Consider the following 21,464-nt stretch of genomic DNA (forward strand, 5'->3'; position numbering starts at 1 on the left):
TTTAATCATGTGTCTCAAATCCGAACAAACAGGACCACTAAAAATGTTAAAAAATATATCTTCTTGCGTATAATGCCTGTCGGGAATGATATAGAGACATTACAGCTAAATATCAGAATTTTGGGTCACTGGACATCATTCTAAAAAATGATGCACAGTTTTTTTTTAGTGGGCTGTAATAAATCTGAGTGTGATAGTGTTTCTCCTCTGCCCCTCCTCTCTCTCCTCTTGCACCCCTGCCACAGTAAATCATTTGAGCCGTTACATCATCAGAGTGCAGCGAGGCATGCAGATCTTGCAAACATTCACAAACACACTCTTACTTAACTATAGACCTATACAATCTACTGCAGGCAGTGCAGCATCATTTGATTGTTAAATGAAAACAACCTCTCTGTCACAGACCAACATGTTTATTCATATAATAACCTAATTTCAGACAGCAGGACTTGCTAGCCTACTGTTGTTTTTTAAAACTGTATTTAGGCAATACACACAACACTGGAAGTAGTTCTGTAATCATATTTTGTTGAGCTTACCGATCATTTTAAGTCATTTTAATAAAAAGTGGAAATATCAAATGTGTGCACAGCTTGGGTTACATTAAAACTATATTTTAAAACGTTGGATTTATAGTCCCCATGCCTATAGGGACTTATAGCATCGAAGTGAAATCATGTTGATTCTGACAATATAGATTACATGGCAAATGCATTTCTGTGGTTTGAATGCATACAGAACAGAATCCCATTCATCATCCAATCTTATTTTAAACTACATGATTTAATCTTGCAGTGTGACATTGGAGATATATACAATGACTTCTGGATGAGTTTCGATCCCAAAAAATTATTCATCCGCAGCTGCAGCCAATTATTAACTTTTAAATCAATCTCCCCTCCTGAGAGTTTCAAGGAGAAAAGGACAATTCCCTCTTGCGGTGCCATCCAAAAATCTGGCGTTTCTTCAAGCAAAAGTTTGTGTACTCCTTTGAACTCAGCACTTTCTGTTGGAACAATGGGAACTTTTCCTCTAATAATCTGTGTGTGCATGCTGATGCTAATCATTCTTGTGCCTTGTAGAAGCTCTCAGAGGAAGATCTAGATTGAAGACTGCTGAATTCCCATGATACCGTCAAAGACTGAGATACGTGTGGTACTGAAGCCGTGTGCGCGGGGAATCGCATTTAAGAAGCGGAGAGTGACTTCATATCTCATTTGCCTTGTGAGATTCACTTTGCACCAACACCCATTTCTGCTATATAATGCAATTTAATTGCAAAATGCCATTTTCTCTGATATTTCTGTGAAGAGAATAAAGGCTAGTACACGTGAAGACAAAAAAGTTAAAGTCGTCAAGGTTATGGGGCATTGTTGTCGCATATGCTGAATACACGGAGAACTTTACAGGAGTAGTTAAGGTACAATCATTTTTCTTGGTGAACTTCTAGTGAATTTTGGAAAGACGTATCTTACACGTGCTCTGAGAACAATGCATCTGCAGTAACTGAACTGAAGTGTTGATAATAATACACAGCGGTCAGATGAGTATGATATGACAATGGCATCAGGCGGTGAATATTTTGGAGAAAGTGCCTATAATTGCCAACATTAAAAAGCAATTGTAAAGATTAAATAGGCCTAATGTGCATATTATTTTTTTAATTTTCCATTTATTAGTCACAATTACAGAACATCAATCATTTCATCGCTTCTTTGGTCTAAAGATTGCTTAATTTAGTTTATGGAGGGCCAAATCTAGGAGTTTAACTTCAACTCAAGTTAAACACATCTAAACCAGCTTATCAAGGTCTTTAAGACTGCTTGAAATTTATTTTTAAAAAACACATTTGTGTGCTGGATCAATATAATAAGAATTTATAATGATTGATCCTCTCAATACACTAAAAAAATGTTGGGTTATTTTCAACCCAGCGTCAAAAATGGACAAACCCAACCATTGGGTCATGAATTAACCTGTTTGGTTGTTTCAACCCAAAATGCTGGGTTGTTTTAACCCATTGTTGGGTCAAATATAAAGCATTTGCTAGGTTCATTTAACCCAACATTTCTTCGTGTGTACATCATCCATATCAGAAGAGATGGAATGACATTGAAAGGCTTAACCCAAAGACACAACCAAGAGAGGAATGTTTGGACAAATATGGAATGCATTAGGGGGAATTGTGGCTCCAAAAATATGATATTAACCATACAGTACATAAAGAACACAAAGGACCATCTTTAAAAACATACTAATCGGTAAATAATGAGCATTTTAAAAATAAATAATTTGGTCTCATTCTCAAAACAGCAAAAGTCTATAGACGGCTTCAGTGGCAACAACAAACAAACGTTATGTGGCCCAAAATTAACTTCCAGTAGACCTCCGCAAAGAATCAATAACTGTTAAATATACAATTGACAATAAAATATTTATAAAAATGAATATTATTATAAATTAAATATAAAATGAATAAATAAAATCCATACTAAATACAGACAGGAAGTTAACTTCGGGCCAGGGGTGTGTGACCGATGAAACCGTCTATTGCCAAGTTATAGCAAAGTCTGTTTTTTTAATATGGTCAGTAATATTGTCATTGTCACTCCCTGTGTGTCACTGCTGTGATTATGTCATTTAAAATACTATTGAATATCACGTTTTTAACACTACTATAATGGCAATAGCATTTCTTGAAGTTGCTCGGAATAACATGTAGATACCCGTTCACTTAAACATGGTAGTTATAAACATTTTTCAAATTATGGGGAGGAAAATCTCGATCTCGAAAAGACCAGAAGAAGCTTTTTTCATTAATGAAACAAGAAAATCTTGTCATTTTACAAATGATGTTTTTATGTAAATGAGCAGTTTGCACTTGTCAGAAGTGGTGGGATGACGAAAGACAAAAATACAAATCTGTGCTAAAAAGAGCATAAAGACGTTACGAGATGGACCATGAAGAACATTTGTACCAGACTCGACAGTCGGATTATTAACCTCAAGGGTAGACCATCTGTTAACTTCAATCAAAAAAGACTACAGCTCAGCAAGCAGCGAGATGTCAAGGAATCAACTCTCCAAAACACATTTAAATGAATTCACTAGGGCAGAAAGTCATCCTGTCATAAACTTTGTCTTTATTCTGAAAAATGCTTAATTAACGTAACTATTAATTACACAGATGTGCTCAAAATCAGAATGACAGAATGTCTCTCTGTGCATATCGCATCTGTTAAAAATGTTTACTGCAAAGAAACGAGGCACTGTCAGTCGCAACGCATCACGTGTTTTGCCTCAAATAGAAAACGTATTTGTGTAATAAACAACTTTAGTGTTCTATTTGAAACAATATTCTTGAAAAATTCATACACCATATGGCCGTTTAAGTGCATATTGTAGTACTTATGATGTATTTGGATAATCATTAGGCCTGCTTAGATTTGTTGAACCACAAGACTGTTAACACATCAATTCTTCAAAATACCTCAGAGGTAAAACCTCGCTCGCAGCCTTTTGAGAGTTAAAACAGGAAACACCAGTAAAAGGTAAGTCTAGGTCAATAAACATATAATGCAAGTAGTGACCCATCTTGAAAGATCTTGCACACATTATTCTGGCGATCTGACCTCTCATATTCTCTCTTCTTTCAATTACGCCCCACTTCAACGTGTAAGTTAAGGCAGTCTGAGTCCTCCACATGGGCGGTCCTGCTCAAACCTGCCCTGCTGCTGTTCTGTCTTCAATCACACAGACAAACTGCTGCTCTTCCACAGCCACGTGAGCTCTCTGGGATAGCCCTGGTAACCTATGGCGACAGCTCTGGAGGCATCAGTGACATAGAATACAATCCTCCCTCTTACCCAAAAAGCATAGAGAAGTCCAATTCCAACATTTCTAGAAAAAGATGGGGAACTCCCCCATGTGGCCAAAATGTGAAGTACAGATTCATATAGAGTCTCGCACAGAAATGTTTAAGAATGTGTGTAACACGAATTCAAATGTACAACATTTAAAATGTAAACTATTTATTATTAGTAAAAATACTATAAATAGTAAACAATTCTTATTTTAATAGCTGCAAATATTAATGCTGTAGACTTGTCAAACAGCATAATCCTAATGCACCCAATAAAAAAGTAATACACTAACACTATAAGATTATTTTGCAGTTTAAGAATGAGGTTTTAAATTTAAAAATAAATGTTTTCAAAAGTGTTTTAAAAAATGTTAAACTCTCTCGCAGTAGGAGGGACGGCTGTAGTGCGTACAGGTATGAACAGGTTTTGTGATCAAGCACTTGCACGTTTTGTTTATGGTTTTGTTCACTTTAGGCTAAAATACACTACAAGACTTTTGCTCAGATTTTGCCCAGATTTTCAGTCTGGACTTGTTGCAGAAAGTCTGTGCCAGTCAGCAGATTTGATCAGTTAGTGTGTTTCTATCTGAATCTTTCAAAAAGTCTGCATCATGTCTAGTTTTAAAAAAATCTGTCCATATTTTAAAAGTCTAGTAGTGTATTCCAGTCATTAGTTGACCAGAACACCATAAAGCTAGAAAAAAAAAACTGGTGACCACTCAGTACAGTAGAGGGCAGCGTTACAATAAATTACATACAGACACTCAAGACTGAGACTATAATACAGAAGAGCAAAAAGGTCAGAGGATCTGGAATGAACATCACAAAGGTCAAATGGCACAATGCATGTGTGCTTATATACTGCTTCAGAGTTCATGAATATGTATAATGACCCATTGTATAAATCCCCCTATTGGCCACCATATGCACCCTCTATGACCACCCACACTGTCACAGATGTGTACACGGAAAATGGACCACAAGTGTTTCGTAAAAAAATATTATTATTATAATACAGATCTTAACTGTCAGAGTTTGTCTGTAAATATAAAAATTACGTGGCTTGCAGGTGGTGACCTATGAGAGCTCAAACTGACTCATGGCTCCATCACATCACCTCCAACCGTTCCTGCCGCCCACACCGACCAAAATCACGCTAACACCACTCCAGCAGCCCGTCCAAAGCTTTGAGCTCTCAGCAGGGTGAGACACCTCACCGCCCAGCAAACACACTCACTCTACAGTGTGTTTACGAGAGTAAAACTTTGTGACATTGAAAGGATTTCGAATTAAACGTGTGGTGCAGGAATCTCTACATCTGCTCCAATGTGTGTTCCAACTCATGCCTAGAAAACCTGGCAAAGACTCACAGACAGGGTCTTGATGAAAAGTGGCTCAACCCATAAAATTCTGTAGCTCCACCCACATGCAAAATTCACAGAAATGCTTTGTTGCAGAATTATGCAATAAAATATCTTTATCACCGCTAAACCAACCTGATCCCACAGGAAAACATAAGTTCACATGCAGTTATACAATGTAAATTATACAAAAACTTATTAATAAAGAAGAAATAATGAAGCCTCACCCCTAAACCTGCCGTCAACGAAGCGAAAGCAGACCATACTAAAACAAACCAATTAGATCGCGTGAATTACACACCTTGTAAAATAATTGGGAATTAAATTGACTAAACAGTCCCACCCAGTTTTTCTTGCATAATATTTTCTTTCTTACAAAAAAAGTTAAATAAGCAAGATAATATACAGTTAGCAGATCACTATTGATGGTGCAATCTGTTCTTGTATTACTCCTAAGTGATTAATGACATTTATCTTAACAAATGAATGAGATTACATTAAAGCCTGTATTCAAACTTTTTAAAAAGCTGATCAAATGAAGCTAAACATTCAGTTTTACTGAGGCTACAACGTAATGGCCCTATTATCATAGCTTACAAATCCAGAGGGACTGACACAGGAAACTCCTTAAAATAGAGCGGCTTCAGTTGACTAAAATAAATACTGTATTCCCTTTATAACGCGGTGTGGAGATGACATCAAACAGTACGGAAAGTGTCCCTGCACCCTTCTTTGTCTAATAAAACAAATCCGTAAAACTGTCAAAATGCTCTACACGATTCAATTTGTTTACAGTTGCAGACCTCACTGGCATTGCCCACAATGCCCAGAATATTAGACACAACCAGCCGTCCTGAGAAGGTTTGAACTAATAAAGCTTATTATGTCTCCTCTATGGCCCTAAGTGTGGGTATTACTTCTAGCTTTATTCCTTCTCACAAATTAAAAAATGGCATACAGCCATACTTATTTGAAATATTATTAAAGTTGCAACATTGAAAACTGATCTTTACCAAAAACTCTGGAAAATGTACAAAATTAAACCTCAAGACTGTACGAAATATTAAATGGCTTGTATATCTATCACTCACAGCCACCTACCTGACAAAGGTCTATTAGGGATTCAGTCACATAAGCTTCACACTTACCATAGCAGAAGCTGTGAGCTGTAATCATGATGTCATGATGAAGGGGAAGGAACATTTAATAATAAGAAAAGTGGATTTCATTTACCTATTCAAAGATGAGCTGAACTCTCTGGGGCGGTTTCCCGGACAGGGCTTAAGCCTAGACCTTGACTAATTTAAATGTTAGATCGAGTGCCTTGATCGAAAACAACTTATACTGACATATCTTAAAATATATCAGTGCGATTGTTTTGTCTCAAGATGCATAGCAATAATGTTTTTTGTAAAGTATGTTTTTAAAAACGAGTTAAATATCCTAATTTAACTAAGGTTTAAAATAATCCCTGTCTGGGAAACCGCCCCTTTAATAAATATAATCCCAATATCAGAGTACTTTGGTTTTCCTACCCGCCCTGCACCTTTGTCTGCAAATGTTGACACCGATACGTAGGCCCGTCCCATAGTCATGTCCCTGTATGTTTGAGCAGTCCTACAACTTTTCGCTAAAACAGAGACATTTTAAATGAGTCACAAAGTCACATTGTTTACATTCTATGGCGTGTGTGTGTGTGTACAATATATAAATACAATAGTGTATTTATATAGGGTTGATTTATATACACATCAAACTGGGACAAGAAAAAGTATTCTTTATACTGTGCAATGTGTACTCGCTGTCTCTGTATTCATTGTTGGCAACAGCACCTCAACCAGTATAAAAGTAAAGTGCAGCTGTATTTCAAGAGATTTTGTTCAATGTCCCCTCGACTTCAAGGACTGCCGTGATGCTTAAAATATGCAATGCACAATGGCCAGCAGCACAAAACAAGCAGGCATTCTTACTCAACACACTCACACGCTGACAGGTAATTTATTCCTCTCTGTCCAGAGGGGTCACACTCAGGGGTGGGCGGCAGCCTCCAGCTTCACCACAGGTGTCTCATTAGATTGCCTGTGCCATGCTGTCAACTTCACTGGAGCTAGACTCTCTTGTAAAACAGCTCAGCTACAGCACAACGCAAAGACTACAGAGAAATGTGATTTTTCTAGTTCGGACTCCAGCAAACCTGGGTTTGTTGGGATTCGAATTGATTATGGTAAGATTTTGGCTATAACTGAACCGCTATAACTGAAAAAATATTTTTTTTAGCAATGTAGTGCTTTTGTCTTAATACCTTTCTTAATTTTTAGTCAAAATTCTTATTTAGTTTTCAGTGACAGATCTGTTCCGTTTGTATTATTTTACATACAGAAGGTTCACCTTGAACCTTGAATGTTATCCATTTTACGTACAACAAAAAAGTTTAACGGTTCGGAAATAAATTTGCTATTTTTCCACAATATTGCATTGTCAATAACCATGATGTAAAAACACGATTATTGATATCGTGTCAATTCTACACATATCGTAATTTTAAACTATTTGGGGCCCTTTCAAAATTTTGCACTAAGAATCCCAATGGTTTCAAACTCTCTCTGTACCGCCACATGTGGTATTTCGATCAATTTCGTGATAATCTTTGCTGTGGATTATTTTGACCACGGTAACCCTGCAGTTAAAACCTAATATTGTGACAGCACTAGCTCAAAATATTGTTAAACTATCTTATTGTAAATATGACACAATGCACGATACTAACAGCCATGTACTTCCTAAAAAAGAGAGTAAGAAAAAAAATCTATCCAACTTCCAACAGACATCCAACAAAATAAAAATCAACACATAACAGCTGGGGATCTCACTGAACCAGACTGGATGTCCCAATACGCATCGCCCACACGGTAAGCTTGCCACTGTGTGCATGAGAGACAAGTGCGGGACATAGAGTACTGTGTGCCTGTATTTATAGAAATACCCCAACCCAAAAAATAATTGTCATCAATTACCCTCCGGTTACTCATGACTATTTTTCAGTGCAAAATTAAAGCTGTTGTCTGGCACTGAAAGATTTGGACCACACAAGTTTTACTACTTGAATAACACTTTTGCATCTTTTTTGGTTTGGCTTCATCCCCTATTCATTGTAAATGCATGGAATAGATCAACAAGTAAAGAACTCTACATTTCTTATAAGGGTTTAAATGACACAACAGACATTTGATTTTATGTAAAGTATTGATAAGAGTATATTATACATTAACATCCTACAGTGTGTGTGAATACAGTATGTGGAGGCAGTGAATAATCCCACATGTAAGTGAATGAGAGATTAGTGAGTAAATAAACAGCAGAAGCCAAAGTGTAGAACACAGCCACACTGCACAAAATGCCATTCTTACTAAGTGTTTTTGTCTGTTTTGTAGTAAAAATATCTAAACATTCTTAAATCAAGATGCACTTTCTTGACAAGAAAAGTGACCTAAGATGTTTAGTTCCTTTTTAAGGAGAAAAGTATAAGAATTAAGTAAGTTTATGGTAAAAACAAGCAAACAAATCTGCCACTGGGGTGAGAAAAATAAACTTGAATTAGGTATTTGAAAAAAAGGTCAAACTAAATTCAAGTTTATTTTTCTCACCCCATTAGCAGCATTCTTTTGCTTAAATTTGACCATAAAGTTACTTAAATCTTATATTATTCTTCATAAAACAAGAGTAAATATCTTTGGTCACTTTTCTTGTCAAGTAACTAGATATTGATTTAAGAAGTTTTAGTTTTTTTTTACTAAAAACAAGACAAAAATGCTAAGCAAGAATGTCATTTTTTGCAATGCACAGCCCGCTGGCTCCCACCCGTTTTCACACCACTGACCTCTGTGATACCTGCTGACATTATTTCACATAATAAAATAACAAATAATATATCTATTTCAATAAAACATTATGACGCAAGTACCCATGTTTAATGTACAGACAACCAAGTACTTATACTGTACATCACTCTTGTGTTACAGTAAATGCATCTTGGCCAAACAGCATTCAGTAACACTACAATGCATAAATATAAAATTTAAATAACCTAAAAAGAAAATCAGCTTGTGTGCTAGATTTGCAGCTGACAGACGGCTGTGAGAGACAGGACTCATGAAGCATGTGATCATACATCTAAGGAGACCTACATTCTGAAGAAAAAAGCACAGCTCCAAACTGCAAAAAGCACCAACATCACTTCCTCATCGTGCAATCACTTATCCCAAATTTCCAGAAATATTGTTAACAGCCACTAATAATTATATGTTTTCACATCCACACATACTTCAGTAATAAGACACAATACTGGATTCTTGGCAGTATGACCACAGTTGCTTTGTACCAAGTATACACCATATAACAGTATATTATGAAAAGTATAAACAGTAAATGCATCATAATATACTGTATACAATTAACAAACCAAACAAATATACAAAACAGGATATGTTGTGACATAACCAAGCAATTCCTGTATTACTACTTTTCAAAAGTCGTCCCAGAAATGCCAGATACTTTACATTCAGTCCCTCGTCTGAATTATCCATTTAGTCAGGTCGTCCTCTTTATTCTTCACAGAATGGCGCCACAAAGTAACCAACAGTAAAGAAACTGTTCATTGATACTTCCACAGCTTATTTATGAAGCTACTCAAATCAGGTCATTCTAAAGACAATTAAGGATAAACGGTAAGCTACTTAAAGCTTAAGAGGTAAGCCAAGGCTGAAACGTTTACAAAAAAAGTTCATACGAGGAAAGAATTCAATATTCTGTAATTATCAATGCTAACCAATCAATCATAATTAGTTTTAATGTAAAACAACTGCCCTATACTTGCAAAACTACTGTAAGTAGCTGTACAAGACCAATAAGATGAGCTCAAGCTCAGGGACCTTATTGTAATCAAGAGCAACGGATCAAGCGGGACTAAAATATCTGGTTGTTCTGTATGTTCATTGTGTTCTGAAGCTTGCAAAATCAGGTTTTTTACAGTTAGGACACTGTTAGCTCTCAAAAATGAGAATTATAATGATTACACTTGTGCAGGTCCACAACCGGTGGAGGAATTTGTTCAGTGAACACATTAGCTAAAAATAGAACGGATGCAGTATTTTTTCCAAAAAAGGTTAAATTAGTTACTTATGCATTAAAGGGGTCATAGCATGGATGACAAGATATCTCGTGATCATTCAAAGTGGAAGAATGTACTTTGTAAGCACTGTCCAATCGTACCCCTTTTACAAGGTTTCACATTTCCTCTGACACGACTACCAAATGACGAACTGACCAGGAGAAAAATGACCAAAAATACCTTTCATATTTCAATTGTAAAAGCAAAAAATTTATGTTATTAATTGATATAATGACTATTAATATTTAATTTCAAACTGGTGATGTTTCATAACGTTTTCTATATACAGAGCACAATTTAATTGCATTTTCCTGTAATCTTTTGATTGACAGGATATATCGGCCCTGATCATCGACCAATAGCCGATAGTGTGAAAATGCTTTAATCAGTTTAATAAACTGATACCGCCGATACCGATTATTGGCCGATATATCGTTGCACCTAAGGCTGGGACGATATATCGTGCAATTCCTTCTGCTCAGTTTCTCAATTAATTACGGTTAAATGCTGCCACATCCGAAAGCCAGAGGGTGCTCTTGCGCAGAAACTCCAAATATGGGCCACAGAAGAAGTACAATTTACAAACGTGAGTTGTGTCCCACTTGACATACTATACACTATGCACTTAAACTATGCACTATGCACTCAACCATGTAGTGTATGAATTTCAGAAGGGTAGTATTGTCCCAAATGGAAAACTAAAATGTTTTATACTAACTGGAAGTATATATATTTCCCAGACGAGTGCACATGATGTCAGTCGCACGGCACAATAAGTGTGAATAAAAATAAATTTGTACATTTAATGTAGTTTCCATGTGTTTTGCACAGCATTACTTTAGTCATCATCAGACTGAAGCGTTATCACTCTGCAGGAGAGTTTTGCTCGAGCACCGACTGATAGCCCCGAAACTGCGACCGTTGAGTGCGTGAAGTGACCACATTTCCACACTTCTTATTTTCGGTTGAAAAAGTGCATCATCCGGTACTTAAAGTGCACTTCTTTTGGAGAATTTTCAATGTGAACGCACTACTCACACTATTTATACTACAAAATGGCGTAGAATAGTGCATAAGTGCACGATTTGGGACGCACCTGTAGTTCCAGGAAATGCCAATGGTCATATTCTATTGCTGTTCTTCAAACCGTTTCAGGTATTTACATGATAATAAAGTGTATTTATAATGATGATGTTAGACGAGTGTTGCTTTTTCAAATGCACATCATAAACGACTCAATCTTGTAGTGATTTAAGATAGAGTAGTACTTCCTACTGATCAAAGAGTCGTAGTTCACGGAAGAGCTGTGCATTAAAAACAGAATCGAAACCTTTGCGATTTCAGAATCTCCCTAGACAGGTATAATTAGTGTGCATCAAGATATATATCATCCCAGCCCTAGGTGCACCTCTACAAAGAAGTAGGTTAGTAGGCGTTTTAACTCATTTCACATTAAAAGTTTGTCAATCATAATAGTATAGTCACAAAGACTAGACTGCTTCTGTAAGGGCCAAAATGAGGTTGGAAAAAATCATGCATTACTTAATTATGACTATGTTTGTTTTTATGTTATGTTTGGAGTAAAAAAGAACATCAGAACACGGTCTGTTTTCAGCACTTACAACACCTGAGAAATGTAGATTCCCTGTATGCTTCTAAAGCTCAGTTTATACTCGTGCGTAGGACCTTCGCCGTAGCCCGACGCGCAACGCATCAACTCAACGTGGACTGCAAGCGCTGTGATTGGTCTGTTTGAACCCCTCCCTCAGGTCAAAAAAATGTGCGATAGCATCATGTTTACTCAAACGCATTTCTGAATGAATTATCTAAGTAAATTATTTGTTCTTCTGTATTTAACATCTCAAATCTGCAACAAAAGTGACTGTTTACTTGCCGCTATCACTGCTAATGCTTCTCAAACGAGCTGCTTCTTCTTCGGCTCTTGTCTTGGTTACACAAGCAACACGCGCGTGGACACTGACGCCTAGTGGTCATTGCCTGTCGACGCAGAAGTATAAATTAAAACCGACACGTAGCCTACGGCGTAGAGGCTAAAGCTTAAGTTATAGTCGTGCGTAGGACCTATGCCGTAACCTACGGCGTAGCCTACGTACGTAGACGACGCCGTCGTGAACATTTATGGTTCTGCGTTGAGAGTATGCGTCGTACTGCAATTACACCGCCGAAACGCTAGATGGCTCTTTGTGTTTTCACGGGTTTGCTCTTCTTCACCGATGTTTTGTGTGTATGCTAGTGTTTGCAAGCGATAGAAGCTGATCGCATCTTAACGGAGTTGGAGCTGATCGAAGTAGAAAAACAGTTACTTTTAATTAAATCACTTCAACAAAAAGCTAGAAACCAGAGATGTCGATGCTCGCCATGTTGTTCTTTTGTGGACTCTGAACTTGCCGGAAGAAGACGCCAGAGAAGAAGATGCCAGAAATGCGTAGAAGGAAGTACGATGCTGCCAAACCGACCAATCACAGCGCTTGCGGTCCGCGTAGGGTCCCAATTGAGTTGACGTGTTGTTACATTTTTGGAGAGGTGCGCGTCAGGCTACGGCGTAGGGTACGCACAGGGTACGCGGCTCTGCGTAGGCTACGCCGTAGGTTACGGCATAGGTCCTACGCAGAAGTAAAAATCGCCCTTAAGGCGTAGGTCCTACGCACAAGTATAAACTGAGCTTAAGACTGACATCAGAAGCACTTTAAAACATACTTTAAGTCACCTAAAACAGACAGCGGGCTGATCTTTGCAAACCATGCTTATTACGTTCCTAAAAGAGATGCTCTTGAAAAGGGCAAACCACTCAGTGAAGGCAAACCTATGAAGATGGGGGACAACTAAAATGCATACTGACAAAACTAACACTGAATACTTTATGACATTCTTGTTGGGGAAAAAAATATTTATGCATGCGCAAGACCCACTAGATTTTAAAATGTCATCGTGGACATTTTTCAAATCTAGAAAGGAACTCTCTACTTAATGCACATTGCTCCATTTGATTTTCTGCATTACTGCCATAGTTGGAACAAGTGCTGCAGGTCTGCTAGTGGTTGTGTGCCTGTTTGAACGCATAGGAAGGTCTGTGGAAGGTCAAGCGTGCTAGACTTTAAAAGATACCCAAGGTGATTTCCCCCACCCAAGGAATTAATCCCATGCCTTTGCAGAAGCACATGTTGTCATTTGCCACTCCAGACCAATATAACTCTCTTCAAGTATGAAAAGCAGCTTTGAGGGAGTAATTTTGCATATTTAAGGTGCATGCCTTTAAGTGTCACAGGCGGCATTCACTTGCAAAAAGTACTTGTGATAAATGTTGATCCTACACTGCATACACTTATCCACAAAACAAAAACAGATCAACCTGGTATATGATGATATCATTACGTGCATTTTTCTGAGTACCTCCAGATGTCAAGGTCTTCAAAAACTTCAGTCCTACATTACTCAACTCTGTTGTGGCGATGAGTAATAACTTGGCAATGAATGATGAAAAACTGCATCTACCTTTCAAAAACCTTTTACAAATTTCACCCACTCAACAGCATTTCCGATCACACGGGGAACGCCCTGTCATTAATCTTCTCTTTTCTCTTCTCTTTTGTTAACTATAGAGTATTGCACACGTGTCTCAGACTGAAATGGGAGCCCTCATCTCATTGCTTTTATAGATCTTTGCCCAAAGAGACAGAAAGAAACATTACAGCATCCCACATTCAGCATCAGTCATAAGACTAGAAACTAATAAATATGTCCAATAGCACATCTTTAAAAATTATGCTATCCATTTAGTGACAACTGCACGTGGCAATACCAAATATAATCACTTTCTTGCTGTATCTTACTTTATATTACAATATATACAATATATTCATATTACACATCATTTCCTCCGACTGGGTAAAAAGTATTCATATATTAGTAACTCAGTGGATTAGGAATCACCCTGCGTTGCTTTATGTAATTTATTAATATATTTCATTATTTAGGACATATTTTTACCACGTTCTGAAACGACCATAGAGCATATGGCATAAACTAAACCCATAGCACCAAACACTAAAACTGTATATACCAAGCGTTATATATTTCAATTATGATAACTGTAATAAATCTGTTGGCAAGTTAATTCAAATCAGTCCGCTAAAAACATGGAAATTACACTTTTACTATAAAAAAACATGGTTTAGTTTCAAACGAGTGGTCGAGTTGCGCATCTATTTATCGTAAATATACATGGTTATTATAATTAACTATATTTAACCCAGGATATTGGAAACACGCATATAGATGTCTTCTTACCTTTGTGCTAACAATGCATAAACAGTCCATTCTTCAGCTCGCAATCTCTCAGCATCTCATTCCTGCCGCTTTAATCCTGTCGCCAAAATATGCGCGCGACATAAACTTACTTTCAGTTGCGCAAACACCGTACGCGTTCACGTAATCAGTCGACATAAACCACATCTGCATCATCCAAGTCCGTAGAGCCGCGGTGTTTTGGGGATGCTGAGGAGAAGAACGCCTGCACTCATATTGACGCGCGTGCAGAGTTGATAGCGGCACCGCGGGGAAACTGACCCGCGTAATCTGTTATCACATCTGGACCCACGTGGACCTGCGCGTCAATGTGTGGGTACCGTAACTGAAGAGTCACCCGCAACGCCTCTGCCCTCTCGTTTCCACATCAAATAGCTCAGCAAAGTCTGTGCACTAAACATCTTATACAAAGAAAAGGGCAGAACTGCTCTAACCCTTCGGTTTCCAAATTCTTGTGTATGGCAATAGTATATTCTTCGGTGATTTGTTTATTGATTACGTTATTTTTTGCGCCCGTTGAGTACGTGTTTTACCTTGCATGCATTTACATATTTGTCATAATAGAAGGTAACTTTCACAAGTTTTACAAGTTATAATACAATTTCTGCGAGAAAACTGTGAATTTTATGTGATGGAATCACATAATTTATGTTATGGAATCACATGGAATCCTACATTATAGCATATATAACTCCTTTTCTAAGTTAAACTTCATAATAACCCTAGGAACATAACGTTAAAATTACTGTTTAGAAAATTAGTTTGTTTGCAAATGTAGTTATACTAATTAAAAAATAATTTATTAGTTAGAAGTGGCTTAAAAATCTTCTTGAGAACAAGATGAAAGTCATACTCAACATTAGTACACGGTTCTTATTTGCCAAATTATGCTGATATAACTACAAACACTACAAACACAGTGATTATGTGATGCTTTCAAAAACATTGCTCTGAATATCCTGCCAAGTGCTCAGAATTAAATGGAAGACTCAATGATCTTTGTGACATTTGGGAGAAACAGAAGTTGAAAGAGCTTAACAAAAAATAAACACCATGGCATACACCCTGTTTGCCAGAGGAGACATAATAATACATTCAAACACTGATTTGACATTCAAACACTGAATCATTTCTGACTTCATTTTATAGAGTGAGACGTCCATATTATAACTTTCTCAGACTCTCAAAAAAGGTACGTTTTACTCCATCTCAAGAATGTTAGCAACAATTTTAATGAAAATGACCTTATCCAATTTGAAATAAATAAGATTACTGAATAAAAAGATAATTCCACATTGTTACGCAATTTGTCTCAGAACACACCTATTTATATGCAAGTCTACATTTAAACTGCATTAGGTTCAAATGTTCACACGCTCCGCATCATGTTTAATTTAGGGACATTACATGTCCCTTTTACGCACAAAATGACAAAGTTGTAATGTTCTGGGTTCACCAGCTTTGATCGCCATGACTTTGAAATGGGAAACTCATATATAGCAGCACAGTAAAATACAGATACCAACCACATCTAAGTTCTATACTGCAAGTCTTTATAAGGAAAAGTTATTTTAGTGTTCTAAGGAACACTACTGCTTTCACAAGAATATAGGGTAATCTAATGTAATTGCAGGGCAATACAGTGATGATTCAGCGGCCATACAGCTACAGCCCATTCACATTTATAAACACATTATTTTCAATATTATCTGACACTGTCATTTTATAAAACATTGAACAGGTTAGTAAGTCTGCTGTCATATGATGTCATAATGGCCAACATTAACTGAGAAATACAAGACACAATTAACAAGAATTATTCAGTTCTGGACAAAACATATATGCTTCAGCTGAACATGTTTTCTGCTTACCTCATCACTTTGGTTGCTGGGCACAGTTTCTGTTGGTACAGTGGTGCTGGTAGGGCTAGTGAGATTCCACTCATTTACCGGAGGAAAGACTTCTCCAGTTTTAAGGTTTGGAGCCTCTGTGGACTTCTCATTATTTTGCAGACTCACTTCATAAAATTCCTGGATATCTAAAAGGATTCAGGTTGCATAGAGATTACCATTAACATAAGATTATCAAACCAATACATTTTATAATCCATATAATAAAATGCAATTGAGACTTAATAATAGAAATATGCATCATATCAAATAGCCTGACACTCCCTGTAAGGTTAGCTAGCCTATAGGCCTTCAGATATGGTGCTTTTCCATGGCTCGGTACAGCTCATTTCACTTCGGCTCAGTTGGCTTTTCCACAGCAGTTTAGTACCGCTTCAAAGTGGGTGGGGATTATAAATTCATCGTCATGGTTGCACCGCCTCTACTGCCAGTCTGCCGTAGCATCATTGTGAATGCGACAAACACACGCACAACACAGGAGTAATGGCACATATCGACGGAGGATGGCAGCAAAACAAAATGCTGCTAAAATACCAGACAGTTTGGGAAACATTACAGCAAAGAGAAGACAACGATCATTTGGTTTGCTCGACGGCGCAAGAGGGTAAGATAATGTAGCATTTAGCGTTGCGTTAAGGGTCTCAATCTCTACTTTACTGTCATGAAGCATATAACGAAATGCCAATATTACGTATTAAAATGCTTATTCATGTGTTACAAATCCAAAGACACTGGTAATGATTCTCTCTTCCCAATCAGTGAGCTGTGTGTAAACACGTCACATTTTGGTATCGGTACAGTACGCTTGGAACCTCAACTGAGGTGGTACTAAAAAAAGTATCAGGTACTAGGTACTACCCAGTGGAAAACCCCCCAAAAGTGAGCTGTACCGCGCCGTACCGTGCAGTACTATTCAGTGGAAACGCGCCAATACACTAGGCACAAATTAAGTTCACATTCAGAAAATCTAAGCAATTTATTTTCTCACTTCCACCAATATACATCAATGATTTTTATGACATCATTCTGCACTTCAAGTTCTCATCAAGTGTGAGGTAAACTAAATGGTCTTGGCTACTTTGAAAAGAGAGGAGCAACTTCATATGTCCCACCCTCTCTTCCCATTACAATGGAAATTAAGTCAACATATCAAACAAATCATCCAATTTCACAGCACTTCAGTGAGTCTTGAAATGTATTAAAGGGTCTCCAACATTTATTATTATCATTTAGTCTGGGATTAGGTTTAAACCCTGTTTGGAAAACTGCCCCAGATTCAGAACAGATCTTAAAGGGATAGTTCAGCAAAAAATGAAAATTATGTTGGTAACCGAATGTTGATAACCGAACAATGGCGGTTACCAACATTCTTCAAAATATCTTCTTTTTTGTTTTGCATAATAGGTTTAAAAATGACATGAGTGAGAGTAAATGATGACAGAATTTTCAGTTTGGGGTTCGCCAAATTATGCAAAAAAATGGTAGGAAACTTCTGAGCGTGGCATAACCAGAAGCATAATGAAGCACTGAAGCATTTGCCTCTCAATGAATCAAGTATTCCAGAAAGTATATCTGGTAGTAAATCCTTTTCTTAAAAATTTCACCACATCTTTCATCTGTGACTGATTTAAAGGAGCTGGTTTCCCTGCACTCCAAAACTGTTAATAAAGCGGTATACAAAAAAATTACAAACACACAAAAATATTAAAAGTAATATATTTTCTACTATCTGTGGTTATGCTTTTTACCAGAGAATTGCTTATCTGTTATTTCCACATCCATTTTATCTTAATTGGTTTAACTCCCAAATGATCTAGCCCAAAAAGGAAACACTAAGATTATTCAAAATCAACAAAAATTAAAGGGGTACGTTACACAAAACTCTATTTAAAATTTTAAGTTTACAAGAAATTACAAGTGGTGTCTTATATTCTCTAAGTAAAGTTTGAAAAACACATTTATTTGAAGTTAAATAACAAAGCCAAAACTGCTGTAATGAACTGAACTAATGAACTTAAAACCACATTATGGTGAAATGAGACCTGGGCCCAGTTGCATAAATTTAGCCGCTATAAGACAGCGTCTTAACAACTAGTCTCACTGACTAGAAATTAGTTAGTTATTTCAATTAGCCCAATTTTTATGAAACTGATTTAAAGAAGTTATGACCAGTCTTGAAGAAAAAAATTTGATGACTAACTTCTAGTCTAAGCAGTTTATGCAACCGGCCCCTGTTTCGAGTCTCAGCACAGCGGAAGTTAGACAAATGCTAAAAGAGCACTTCATCTAAAAAACAAAACAAAAATTACTTCTACCACTTTCTTCCATAAAACACAAAAACAGATTTACAGTATTTAATAATAAGTAGGGCTGTCAAGCTCCAAAATGACAAAAACGCACTCTAAAAATCTAATAAAAGTAGTCAATATGACTTTATATTACATTCGATTATTTTTATATAAAAGTTATATTACAAGACTTATAAAGCTATATGAATCTATACAAAGCTTTGTGAGAGAAACAGAATGAAATTATTAAATGCAAATCACTTCAATTTAAAAATCCAAGTTAATAATCCAGTAAGCATGAAGAAAAATACTGTATGATTTACAGCTAGGGTAGGCACTTTTATGGAGCCTAGAATTAGCAAGCTAGCTTTTAAAACAGAAGAGGGAACATTTCTCCAAAGCCACGCCTCCTTAAAGGGGTCATATAGCGCGAATACGTGTTTTTCTGTGTCTTTGGTGCGTTATAAGTTGCCCATGCATTTAGAAGACACGTAAAATTGCAAAAATTAAAGTGTCGGAACAAAAGATGCATTTTATCTAAAAACGAATTCTCACCCAGACCTGCCTGAAACGCCTCGTGTAACCACACCCCCACAAATCCACTTCAGTTCGTGGTATGATTTGACTAAGACCGCCCAAATGTATACGCAAGTAATGTGGGCGTGCCTGTCAGTACAATTGCTTTGGAACCTGATGTTCCAAATATTGTAAGAGGCGTTACATTTCCGTCACACGCTTGCAGTATTCGACCAATCACTACGCACTGGTTAACTGGCCAATCATAGCACACCTCGCTTTTCAGAGAGATGAGCTTTGTAAAAAATCTGTACGTTTCAGAGAGGCGGGGCAAAGAGGAGATACAAACATGCACGGTATGTGGAAAATACAGCGTTTTTTAACCTTAAATCGTGTATACACATTGCATTACATCTAAAACGATAATATTCGCTTTAGCCGTGTCATATGACCCCTTTAACATCAATGACCTCATGTCTCATTCACCAGTGAGAAAATGGTACAGTTCAAAGCACGTAACAGCAAAAATAATGAATGTTAACTTATCATTTACAAGTATTGTTAGAGCTTTTTGCAATCTCGTGCATGGGGTGCATGCAAATACAGAGGTTAACTTTTTATGTCCACAGGGAATATAGTATGTGCATTTTTTATATTAAGACCACTTTATTTATTGCTTTAAACCAGACGTCCAACCATATATACTGTAACAAAAATGTGTATTAAAACATTGTCTATCCTTTCGGGTCACTTTTTGGTGATGCTTTTTTATTTTGGAGCTTGACAGGTCTTGATTACTTTTTCATTTTTTACCCTACATTCAACTTTTGTGTGGTAAGGAAGAAAAAAATCGTAAAAAACTGAATCATGAAAAACAATTGCAAGTTTAACTTACCAATGAGAGACTGGAAGAGTGTACTCTGAAATATATTGATAACTCTCTCAATGGAGAGTCTGAGATGATGCTCCTCAGTCTGACTGAGTTTAGTTCTGTACTCTTCCAGAAGTTGTAGCGCTCGCTGAGCATCTGAAAAGTTCATTATAAAAAACACTGCTGTGAAACACTGGCGAAACAAAACAAGACGACTCAAGATATTTACCTACAGTCACTCCCAGCTAACAACAAAATCTATTTCGTAGAAATCTTACCTTTCTTTCTGACCGGCATTGTCAAGACTCAAAAAAAACAGAAACGTCCCACACTTAAGGGGTAACTGGTGTGAACCATTGGAATGAATGAGTCAGTTTGATTTGTAAGCCAACCCACTCAAAACTATATATGACCGCTTGCTGTCATCCTTCATAACATGTCAGCTGCGGTAAAACTCCACGAACACATTTTCATACAACTTCAGCAAGTTTTTCCTCAATGACGAACGAATGGAGTAAATCTTCTAATGCCAACTCGAACAGCAGTTTGCGTCACAGGAGTTGAGAGACATATATACAACTGGTCCCGATATGTTGCACTCAGTGTAAAAACTGGCCGAAATAATGGCTAATAGTCACTCTTAACGTGTAAAGTTTACTCCGTGCACTCTCAAGGGGTTCCCGTCCACACTCCTCTGCAGTTTCCTCCTGCCCGGCGTCCTGGATCCGCACACGTCCGTAATCGAAACTTCTTCAGTGCAACACTTCCTCTTTCTTCCAGTGTGTGCGAAATTCCCAAACTTTCCTGCAAAATGGCGACTTTCATATGCAGAGATCACATGATCGACTGATCTACTGCCGTCCCTCGGCGCTGGAGTTTCTTCACTCATCTGCTGTGAGCACATCTTCATGCCCCAACATCGCTTGGTTTCGAAACTAATCTTGAGCTATATGTCAGTGACTCTTATATTAAAAAAGTAAAAATATAAATAATATAACTGTAGAAGTTATAATTTGCTGTCCCATATTTTATAATACAAAATCAAGCAAGAACATTAAAATTGCTTACTGCTTATTGTTACAGAATATAGGCAGATCTTTTAATTGTTGATATACGGTAAATGTATAGAATATTATCTTTTTATTTATTTGTATTTCTTTATG

The 21,464-nt window shown here is 37.1% G+C and overlaps 1 protein-coding gene across 18 annotated transcripts in view; it reads right to left on the minus strand.

Annotated features, from left to right (window-relative positions):
- The window catches only part of dlg1a (discs large MAGUK scaffold protein 1a), a 110,081-nt gene extending 88,969 nt beyond the window's left edge, over window positions 1-21,112 (minus strand). For 4 of the 18 annotated variants that reach the window (XM_057338638.1, XM_057338633.1, XM_057338632.1 and 1 more), the window contains exons 1-3: window positions 20,580-21,105; window positions 20,326-20,457; window positions 16,588-16,754 (exon numbers count right to left, since the gene is read on the minus strand). In XM_057338638.1, coding sequence (XP_057194621.1) covers window positions 16,588-16,754; window positions 20,326-20,457; window positions 20,580-20,598 — 318 coding nt within the window. In that variant the 5' untranslated portion in view covers window positions 20,599-21,105. Of the gene's footprint in view, window positions 1-14,698; window positions 14,818-16,587; window positions 16,755-20,325; window positions 20,458-20,579 lie in introns of those variants that run through there. The other 14 variants (XM_057338643.1, XM_057338642.1, XM_057338637.1 and 11 more) reach the window with 5 other exon arrangements.
- Window positions 21,113-21,464: the final 352 nt, after the last annotated feature.

This window comes from Triplophysa rosa, linkage group LG7, assembly GCF_024868665.1.
Source record: "Triplophysa rosa linkage group LG7, Trosa_1v2, whole genome shotgun sequence".
Lineage (NCBI taxonomy): Eukaryota > Metazoa > Chordata > Actinopteri > Cypriniformes > Nemacheilidae > Triplophysa > Triplophysa rosa.